The sequence below is a fragment of the Larus michahellis genome, unplaced genomic scaffold (assembly GCF_964199755.1).
Source record: "Larus michahellis unplaced genomic scaffold, bLarMic1.1 SCAFFOLD_34, whole genome shotgun sequence".
In the NCBI taxonomy this organism is placed as follows: Eukaryota; Metazoa; Chordata; class Aves; order Charadriiformes; family Laridae; genus Larus; species Larus michahellis.
In genome coordinates, this window is record NW_027436399.1 from 803,631 (window position 1) to 814,751 (window position 11,121).

The following is an 11,121-nucleotide window of genomic DNA, read 5'->3' on the forward strand; positions in this document are numbered from 1 at the left end:
GAGCAGGGTCCCCGTGTCCCAGGGAACTGTGTGCTGGGCCAGGGACTCTGCTGCCTGCCAGGGTCAGCTCTCAGCCTGCCCGGGGAGCTCCCCATGGCGCTGCGGGGAGAAGCTGTGGGTGGAAGGAGTGACCCCAGTCGTGTCATGGCAGGGTCCTTCTGCAGTCGTGAGGGTGCTGGATGGGTCGTGTTTCCTCCCAGCTCCAGATCACCCCCAGGACATTTGCAGAGGGTCCTTTTGGAGAAGGACTTCAAGGCAGCATTTAAATGAAAGAAATGGAGCCCATGTTTTGAATTTTCCACCTTTAGTGGGATGCATGGGGAGTGGGAGAAAGGAATTTCCTTTTCCATTTAGGATGGCACCTCCCCACCACCACACATATATTCCCTGGAGACACTCCCTGGTCTCCTCTCCCACACCCTAGAGGAGAAATATTCAAGTGTCTCCCTGTCCTGGCTCTTTTTGAAGAAGAATTTTCACCTGTTCCCCTCTTGCCCCTGCTGTCCTTGTTCCTTCCCTTCTTCCACTGTGGTGGGGGGTGAGGATTCAGGTGCAGCTCAGACACTGATGCTGCACGTCCTGTCATGCCGGTGCATCCAGGGAGGAAAGCATCCAAATGCCTTTAATATTTTGGGCTCTGGGGACTGCAGTGTGTGGGGCCGAGAGTAAGCCACCCCATCTTTAGGCTAGTTGGCTCTTTCCCAGGAGTGTCCTGCTTGGCTGCACGCTGCCCTCCAGAAGGGCTCAGCTCTCCCGTGGCATCCCTGTGTCGTCTAGCAGCCCCACGGAGTAGACATGTCAGTGCCAAGGCCGTGTAAATCCAGCTGGAGGGCTGAATGTAGGCAGCTGCAGTGAGCCCCCTGTGTCCCTGGCTGGGAGGGGAGAGCTGAGATCCTCCTGGGGTCCAATGAGCTCAGGTGAGGGGCTGGGAGAACTGCGCTTGTAAATGGGACTCCTCTGCTCTCAGCAGTGTCCAGGTTCTTCTCAGGGGAATGTCTGCTTGGGATCATCCTCCAGCTCAAAGAGGCAGCAGCACAGGGCAGCTGAGAGCAATTCCGATGGACAAACTCGCTGTCCTCGCTCTGCACTGAGGGACAGTCCCCTTGGCTCGTAGGACCCACAAGGTTTCACTTGCAGCACAGCAGAAATGCCAGGGATTTCTGCCTTAAAAACACTCCTCAGGTGTGGTGGGGAAACTACAACAGAACAACACCAACAACAAGGTGCCCTGAGCTCTGCCCTGCAGTCGGGTGACAATGCTGAAAAGCCCTTTGATGCCAGGAGTGGATTTAATCTGAGATCACCCCGTGTTCCTTTTTACCCATGGCTGTAGGGCAGGACTGAATCCTGCAGAGATCTCAGCTCTCTGGTGGACTATCAGCCAGCACCAACCAGAGTGTACAAAAAGGACCTGCAAAAGGTCTTCCTGAAAGGCGAGAGCCAGTTTGGTGGGTTTCTAAGACCAATTGAATACTTTAGTTTGAGAGAAATCTTCCCTAACTTCTCACTGCTTTTCTTTCCATTAACAGGTCTCCAAGCCCAGGGGCAGAAAATGTCGAATGGCAGCTCCATCACCCAGTTCCTCCTCCTGGCATTCGCAGACACGCGGGAGCTGCAGCTCTTGCACTTCTGGACCTTCCTGAGCATCTACCTGGCTGCCTTCCTGGCCAACAGCCTCATCATCACCACCATCGCCTGTGACCACCGCCTCCACACCCCCATGTACTTCTTCCTCCTCAACCTCTCTGTTCTTGACCTGGGCTCCATCTCCACCACTCTTCCCAAAGCCATGGCCAATTCCCTCTGGGACACCAGGGACATCTCCTATGCAGGATGTGCTGCACAGCTCTTGTTCTTCATCTTCTTTCTCACAGCAGAGTTCTTTCTTCTCACCATTATGGCCTATGACCGCTACGTTGCCATCTGCAAACCCCTGCACTACGGGACCCTCCTGGGCAGCAGAGCTTGTGTCCACATGGCAGCAGCTGCCTGGGGCAGTGGGTTTCTCTATGCTCTCCTGCACACGGCCAATACATTTTCCCTGCCCCTCTGCCAGGGCAATGCCCTGGGCCAGTTCTTCTGTGAAATCCCCCAGATCCTCAAGCTCTCCTGCTCACACTCCTACCTCAGGGAAGTTGGGCTTCTTGTGGTCAGTGCCTGTTTAATCTTCGGGTGCTTTGTTTTCATCGTGCTGTCCTATGTGCAGATCTTCAGGGCCGTGCTGAGGATCCCCTCTGAGCAGGGACGGCACAAAGCCTTTTCCACGTGCCTCCCTCACCTGGCCGTGGTCTCCCTGTTTGTCAGCACTGCCATGTTTGCCTACCTGAAGCCCCCCTCCATCTCCTCCCCAGTTCTCGATCTGGTGGTGGCTGTGCTGTACTCAGTGTTGCCTCCAGCACTGAACCCCCTCATCTACAGCATGAGGAACCAGGAGCTCAAGGAGGCCATTTGGTATCTGATTTCATGGATTTTTTTCAAGAGGGAGAAACGTTCCACCTCTCTCCACAAATGACTCCCGCACTATTTGATTCCATCTGCTTTTTTGTGTGTTTTGTTATTGGCTTTGTGTTTTTAATGATTATATTTCTCATCATTGCTGTTGATATTGTCATTTATGGTTTTTATGCTCCTACACAAAGGTTTCACTTGTGTCACTACACCTGAGACATTTACGTCTTAGTTTCACCTGGTTCCCTTCTAAAAATGTATTTCACAGTGGCTCAGAGCTGGCCTCTTTCACAGAGTCTCTGTTAACAAAGGAAGATCTCCCTGGTGCAGTGCTTTAATGCTGGGGTCTTTCTCCAAACATGCCTGAGGAAATTCACCCCTGAAGTTCTTCTTCCTCCATGTGTCCAGGACTAAAAAGCTGACTGTCCGTTTGTAACATTTTAGAGATATTGGACTGGATTTAGGAGTCACCAGTCGGTGTCTGGTGACAGGTAAGATCGTGGGTTTAACTGAGGGACGTACCCCAGCCCTTCACACAGATGACATAAAGGCCACCCATCCTGTGGGAGGGGAATCTGGAGCTGTCTGGAGAGGCTGGTGTTTCTCCAGGGACAGCATGTTCCTGGGGTTGTGCTGGGATGGCAGAGGTCAGAAGGATGGGGTGTGGGGCCTCAAGCAGAGGCCATGTGCAGACCTCCTCTGGGCACTCTCCCATTCCTCGCCACCTGTCTACAGCAGGAATTCCCACAGAGGGACAGACACGTCCAGGTGTGGCCACACCACGGCTCACTGAAAGGGCATGAAAAGTCAAGCTGTCTGGGTAGCCCTCTCCTCCTAATCCATCCCTGTGTGCAGCTGGCCTTGTTCATGGTCAGCCTGCGCCACTGCCTCATGTGGTGTCCCTCATAATGCGTGGGCCCGTCTCCTCAGGGTCACTGCTCATCCTGTCACGTCCCACCTGGCACTGTAATACGGTGTTTTTCTTCCCCCTGATGCAGGACTGGCCACTTCTCTTTGTAAAACTTAAGCAGTTTCTTCTGGCTGACTCCCAGAATTTCCCAAGGTCCCCCTGGACTGAAGATCCATTTTGTTCGTTCTTCATGTTTGCGTGCAGGCAGCTCACCATAGTTGTGGTGATGCATCAGCACAAGATAACAGCACGAGGAGTTGCAGGGCACTACAGGGAATTAAAGACATTCCTAATTTTGTACTATCCAACAGAGGAATTGTCACGACAGCTATGTTAGAAACATCTTCGTGCCCCGTAGAGAGGGCACAAAGCAAGCAAATGTAGGGCCTGTGGGGAAAGAGAAGCTGGGCCGTTTGTAGAGGAATCTACGGCAATGGTTAAAGAAAAGAACTTGGGAAGGGGAAAGAGGAAAAAGGAAAACCGAAAGTTCAACTCAGGATATGATGAAAGCGGTTTGGAGATACCCGATGAGCAGCATTGAGTCAATGCCTTGAGTGGGACAAAAAACCCACAGCGGAGTGGACCAAAGTTATGTCTGCTTACTTCTGTGGTCATGGGCAACGTGAGTGCTCTCCCCCTCATCATGAAGGGAAGACCCATGGCGGAAAGAAATGCACAGTCTCTCATCCTGGAAGGGACCTTGGGAAGACTCCAGACCAAGACAATCCACAGTCTGTGGAGAAAGGGCAATGAGGATGGGGCTGTTTGCATGCTAGTTAGCGTTAGTGTTAGATGTGTACCTCTATAGATACACAGACCGCACGGATCCCGCCAGGAGCTGGTCTCAGACCCTCCATCTCTCTAGAAGCTGGCCTCGGGATTCCCTCATCCCTCCAGTTCCCCCATGCACGGACAAGCACACACACACACAAACAAATGGCCCTCTCCAGCACAGAACCACGGAACCCTGGAGGCTGGAAGGCAGCCAGCTTCCACCTTCTCTGTGCTTCCTCTTCAGGCTTGATGTTACTCAGAGCTCTTTTCTCATGCATGCCAGCCTCCTGCCACCTTGGCATGACTTCCTGCATGTTGGCATGGACCATTCTGGATGACGAAGACGTGATCCTTGAGCATCAAAAAGCTCTCTGCAGGACCCACCTGGCCACAGACATCCTCTGATCCAAGGTTATCAAAATCTACCTCCCTAACTCTTATGCCCATCAGTCTTTATCGTATGAAAATGAATTGACTTTCTTAAGATATATATCTAGCTAGCTCCCATTGTGTACTGATTTATCATGCTTGGGTAAGTGAGTTAAAGGAGGTCAGCTCATCACAAGGACCAGAAGAACAGCCCTGCCCTCAAAATAAGGACTTCTCAGAATCATTCAGCTGTCCATGAAGGATAAAAGATACCCCTGGAGAACCGAGATAATGCCAGTATCCTCGTCCCTCTTACACACCTTTGAAACTCTCCCAGTGTCCAGCATCACAGACAAGTAATTAGCGATAGACCAACTCCGGGGACGTCTGGATCAATAGACAAGCCGCGAGAAGGCTGATGGCTGATGGAGCTGCAGAGATATAGCTACTTTGTGCAGTTTTACTGTGATTAGGAATTGGTACTCCGTGTGTGTGTTAGTTAGTCATTAGTCAAATAATAAGGTACCTGAATGCTTGAATGGCATAAGAACCCTGTGTTTAACCACATTTGAGGTACCCCAATTGAGCTCGGACACCTCATGCACATGACTAAATATTTACACGTGCACCTCTGTGCTTTGTGTCCTAGCCTCTCTGCTCGGTCAGCACGGGCCACTTGCAAATTTTCATAACACAAGTGACTGATTGCCACTGCAGTGGGGCAAGGTCTCTCCCTTCTCCATGCAGTAGATGTGAGGCAGTTTAGAACACAAGACACATCACAGCAGGGTCTCCACTCATGTGTTGCACTCTCAAACTGCTGTTTTTTCTCTTGCCCAACATTTACTCGCCCTCCTCATAATACAGTCAAGGAACAGGCCAAAAAATCTCATGGGGGACCTGTCAGCAGCACCTTGTCATTCATGGAGATCACCTTCACCTTTGTCAAAGGCCCTTGAGGGCTGCAGAGACACCACTGACAAAAACCCTCTTTCTTGCCAGGGCCGCCCTTCCCAGCCCTGTTTCTCTCTGTTCTTGCAGACAGCAGGCTTTGCTCACCGTCAACATCCAATTTCAGCTTTAAGCTTCCAGGTGCCGTCCACTTGACCGTGTCTCTGCCGTGAAGCAAAGCCTTTGCACACAGGAGGTCTTCAATGCTTGGTACCAGGTTTCCTTTAAGAGACGTCCGAGCTTGGCCTGGAGCTACACCTGAGGTGCCACAGCCCAGACGTGCACCAAAACTCTCAGCCAGGGGAAGAGACAAGTTGAGAGAGAGCCTGTGCTTTTTGACTTTGACAGAGGAACTGCCAAGGCGTGGTGGGACAAGGCACACAGCTTGGGGTGCTGCAATGGATGGCTACAGGCTTTTCAGGAGAGACAGGCTGGAAGGATCAGGAGTGGGGTTTCCTGAAAGTGAAGCCGTTAACTGGATGTATGGCGCAACTCCTTGGGGCAGGTGAAGAGTTTGGTGAGCCTTTGTGGGGGAGGGTGAGAGGAGAGGCCAGTAGAAGTGTCCTGTCATGGTGGGAGATAAGGAACCCACAGTCAGGATGAGGAAGAGGATATAGTCTTTCTGAAGGATCCCAGGGAAGCGTCTGGCTGTATGAGCCTGGGTCTCGCTGGGGACTGCCATGATACTGGCAGCTTCTGAAAGAGGAGCACAGCAGCATGTACGGTCCAGGTGGTTTCTGGAGTGTCTTAGGACAACGTCTTAGCACAGCTGCCAGATGGGCCAACAAAAATAATGCCAACCTTGATGTGATACCTGCAATGCAGGAAGAGCTGGTCAGAGACGTGAAGATTGGCTGTCGTGACCCTGACGTAGTGGGGTCCCAGCACTCCAGGGGAGTGAGGAAGCAGAACAGAAGACTGCAGACGCTGGACCTCAGAGGTCCTTTTGCCTTTGGCCTACGCTGAGGAGTTTTCGTGGGGATCCAATGGTCAGGAGCACTGAAGGTGGCGCAAAGCTCTGTACAGCTGGTCTTCAAGGACAGCATCCTCCAAGGAGAACATTGGTCTGTATCAAAACTCAGTTTGAAACCTGAAAGTAAATTCAGGGGAATCATAACGAGATTTCCAACTTCAGGAATTCTTACAGAAGAAAACAAAGATATTAGTTGGACACTGCTGTATTGAGTTAGAGTAGGGAGAGAGAGTTCCGAGATACTCTATGTCTTTTTTGCCTCAGACTTCCCCAGCAAGGTCTCTCAGGGCTTTGTGCCTCGAGGCAAGACTCTGGACAAGAACAGCCAATGGCAGATAGGAATGAAATCAGGATCTACTGGAGCAAAGTCAACCACTACCAGTACATGGGAATGGACGGGGTACATCCAGAGGTGCTGGAAAGTAAGAGAATGTCACAGTGAGGCCACTCTCCCTCATCTTGGAAAGGTCCTGGAGACTGGCGGGACTCCCTGACATCTGGCAAAAAGTAAATGCTGCATGCATCTTTCAAAAGGGTCCAGAGAAGGAGGTGGGGAGCTAAAGGCTGCTTAGCTTCCCTTTAGATGAGGAACATGTCCCAAAGCATGTTCTCTCGCACTGCATTTCTGGGTGCCTGAAGGAGACGGTGCCTGGATGAACTCAGGGAACATGTACACCGGTTACGGTTTGGCACTTGGAGGGCCATGGTGTTATGCCATTGTACGCCCCATAAAGATTTGGCCACCTCAAAAAAAGGGACGATAGGAGGGAAGTGCTAGCAGGTGGGACCATTGCTTGACTGCAAAGAGATAAAGGCAGGATCTATCCAACGTATCCAACCTTCATTGCGCCCAGCCTCTTTTAGATAGGAGATATAGATGTGAAATGTATTAAAATAAACATGTCCTTGGAACACAGTCTGGGATCTGTGCTTGACAGGAAAATGTGTTTTCTATTGGTCTAAGGCCATCCAGAATGGAAAGTGAACTTCAGGGCAGGGAATGGGGACGTGACATACAGCTGAGGCATGTCTTCTCTGTATTGAACTCTGCCTGCCTTTGATTTCCTTTGTTGGCCATTAGGAAACACCGTTCTGTGTCAGCTCGTTTTCAAGGTAAAGCGGGTGGGAACCGGTGCCAAGGAGTGGAAACACGCAGCTACGGACTGGAGTGGAGAAAGCTCAGGTTTGAACAGGCTGCTGTAAGTCCTGGTTGCCAGATGAGAGACATGGTGAGATTGAGACAAAGCCTGTCCATGGAGTGCTTGCAATAAAGGGTCTTGCCTTAAAGGGTCTTGGGACTCCATTAGCAGAAATTCAGGATCAATATGAACTGGAGATTGCTGGCATCATTTCATGTGTAAGAAGAAAAAGTAAAGAACAAATATAAGAAGGAAGCAATCCTTTCTTATGGTTGTTTAGTATTGAAATGTATTCATCTGAGAACTCTCTAATTAAGCACAGAAGAACTGAGGAATCCAGGAAGTCTATGCACAGACACTTGGCTGGTTATGGCATTTGGTATGTAAACGAGTCCTCTCCGGCCAAGATCCTGTAGACCCTCAAACACTGGGCAAGCCTCTAGAGAAGTAAAACTCAGCAGCAAAACCCCAAGACGGTGAGGGTGTTACCAGGCCCCACTGATGCCCATCACTGGAGACACCATGGAGGGAATGACCGGACAAGATTCCTGTCCCTGGTGTCCGGTGAAGCAGAAAGTCAGACGCACTGGTTATAGGTGGAAAATCAAATGTGGAGGTGGCTCTGAAAACCTTTGATGCATTTCATCAGTGGGGACAGCCACGCCCTGTCCCCTGTCCCTTGGGGATTTGCCAGAGCCTGTGAGACTCCAACAGTTCACCCACCTTCTTCCAAAGCCCTGATAATGTTCCCCTCGCACAGAAGATGTCTTAGCCCCCCGACTTGCTTGAACCTTCTGGTGGAAGTTCCAATATGAACTGGTGCCAAAGGCAGCCAAGTGGTGTGCTACATCTGACATTGCCAATGCATTCTTCTTTTTCAGTCCCTTTGGCAGCAGGGTGCAGGCCACAGTTTGCTTTCACGTGGTGTCCAATGCACCTGGAATGCCCCCAGGGACAGGACAAGAGGTACTTGAACATAAGAAGTTCCATCTAAACATGAGGAGGAACTTCTTGACTTTGAGGTTGGCAGAGCACTGGAACAGGCTGCCCGGAGACGTGGTGGACTCTCCTTCTCTGGAGACATTCAAAACCCGCCTGGACGCATTCCTGTGCAACGTGCTCTAGATGAACCTGCTCTGGCAGGGGGGTTGAACTACGTGATCTCCAGAGGTCCCTTCCAACCCCTACCATTCTGTGATTCTGTAATCGACTGTCCTACGGTTTGCCATGGACTAATCCAAACTGCACTGGAACATCCTGATACCCCTGAACATCTACAATACATCGATGATCTCATCATGTGGGGCAACAAGGCAGAAGTGTGTGAGAAGGGAAAAAGAGCAATTGAGATTCTTCTGAAAGCTGGTTTTGCCATAAAAGAAGCAAGGTCAAGGGACTTGCAGAGAAGATTCAGTTCTTCGGAATGAAATGGCAGGATGGATGCCGTCATGTCCCTATGGATGCGGTAAACAAGATTGCAACTATGTCTCCACCAGCTAAGAAGAAGGAAGCACAAGCTTTCTTAGGCCTTGTGGGATGCTGGAGAATGCATATTCCAGGTTGTAATCAGCTTGTGAGCCCTCTCTATGGAGTAACCTGAAAGAAGATCTATTCTGAGTGCGGCCTTGAGCAACAACAACCCTTTGAGCAGATCAAACAGGAGATAGCTCGTGTGGTAGCTCTTGGGTCTGTCCAGACAGGACCAGCCGTGCGTAATGGTCTCTACAGTGCAGCTGGGGCACGTGGTCTCACCTGGAGCCTCTGGCAGAAATCATCGGGAGAAACCTGAGGTCAACCTCTAGGCTTTGGAGATGAGGGTATTGAGGATTGAAGCCCTCAACACCCCAACCGAAAAAGAGATCCTGACAGCGTATGAGGGGGTTTGAGCCACTTCAGAAGTTGTTGATGGGCAAGCACGGCTCCTCCTGGCACAGCAGTTGCCTGTGCTACACTGGATATCCCCTCCACACATCACACGACTGACGCTACATGGACTAAATGGGTAGTGCTGATCACACAGTGAGCTCGACCAGGGAAACCAAACCTCCAGCAATCCTTGAAGAGATTACGGACTGTCCAGAGGGCATAGATTTTGGAGCATCTCATGAGGAGGTGGCTCATGCCCAGGTGGCACCCTCATACAATGAGTTGTCATCTACTGATGAAAGGTGTTATGCTCCGTTCACTGAAGATCCTGTCGTGTTGTAGGAAACCTACCTGTAGGACGCTGTGCTGTGGAGTCCCACACGAAAAGTTGCTGAAGCCACGGAAGGAGAAAGGGTGTCAAGGCAGTTTGCAGAAGTGAAAGCCATCCAACTGGCCCTAGAGACTGCTGAAGAAGAAGAGTGGCCAGTACTCTCTACTCTGGGGGTGACCAGAGCAAAATTAGGGGCAGAGGGGAGGGCATCAAGACTGCCTTGCAACCGTCAGCTCCAGGTGAGCTTTGCCTTTCCTAAAAACATTCTTGTGCAACACAGACAATAAATGCCAAGTACTTTTCTGTAACCCGTCCTTACTTTCACCTCCTGGACACCTGCTTTGTGGCCCACACCAGTGCCCTCTCCATACACAGCCCCAGCCCCATGCTCGGTCCCACTGTGCAGGAGCCCCGTGGGATGCATCGGTTCAGGGGTGGGGAGAGATCACCAGGGCAAAATGCCCTGAGAGCCCTCAGTGCTCAGTCCATGTCTGCCCTCCTGCACTGACAGCACCCTCAGTGCCTGACCGCTTCCCAGCCCCAGCCGTGTCCCACACGGAGGGTCGCAGACAGTCCTGCTGTGGGGTCAACCAAGGTGTGGGCAAGTAGAGAGACTGGGCACGGTGGGGTGTTCCCCCGACAAAGGCGCTGAGACCAGCAAACCTCACCCATTACCTGGGGCGAGTGGCAGGTGCTGGCAATGGCCTATGGGACATGCTGGGGTGATGAATGTCCCGGACACCTTCCTGGTCTGTTCATGCCACCAAGGGCACACAGCAGCCTCCTTTCTCCTGCACCTACGTGTCTCCGCTCCCTTCATGGACACCTGGCTCTGCACTGCACACCCACGGGAGCGTGTCCTCACCCTGCATGGTCACACCGCCCAGCTAATGCTCTTTGGTTTTTTTCTCTCCTGGTCACTTTGCAGTCCAGGCCAGCTCTCCTCACCTCCCTCGCCCTCACCCAGCTGAACCCAGACCAGCAGAGCAGCCCATTCTGGGCTGGCCCCATGGCAGAGCCCACCACAGGGTGAAGCAACACTTGGGGAACTCACCCCACAGCCCCTCTACAGGGCTCAGCAGCTGCTGGGGGGCAGAGAGGGGTCTCTGCTTCCCCATGAGCCCCTGGGCTGGAGGCTGAACACAGCAGGAGGAAAAGGAGGTTAGGGAAACTTCGTGATCCCTGGTCTCAAGTCCAGGAGATCCCCACCACAGACTGCCTGAGCTCCCCCAGTTCCAGCCCCTCTCCCCAGGCCAGATCAAGCACCCTGGCCCAGCGACAGAGCAGCCTGCCCCAGGCGTGTGCCTGCAGAAAGAGTTTCTCTTTCTCACGGATTCCTCCCTGCAGGCAAACAAATGCT

General features: G+C 51.9%; 1 protein-coding gene across 1 annotated transcript; it reads left to right on the plus strand.

Moving 5' to 3' along the window:
- Positions 1 to 1,897: 1,897 nt before the first annotated feature.
- Positions 1,898 to 2,884, plus strand: LOC141737308 (olfactory receptor 14J1-like). The gene is made up of 2 exons (XM_074571987.1): positions 1,898 to 2,451; positions 2,857 to 2,884. Exons 1-2 carry the CDS (start codon positions 1,898 to 1,900, stop codon positions 2,882 to 2,884), a joined length of 582 nt encoding a protein of 193 aa, XP_074428088.1.
- Positions 2,885 to 11,121: the final 8,237 nt, after the last annotated feature.

What these genes read in the sequence shown, in the direction of transcription:
- LOC141737308 (XM_074571987.1), top strand. Translation starts at nt 1,898, where the DNA reads ATGGCCTATGACCGCTACGTTGCCATCTGCAAACCCCTGCACTACGGG. An exon ending in GAGCTCAAGGAGGCCATTTG is followed by an intron (nt 2,452 to 2,856) that starts GTATCTGATTTC and finishes CCATGTGTCCAG; the next exon opens with GACTAAAAAGCTGACTGTCC.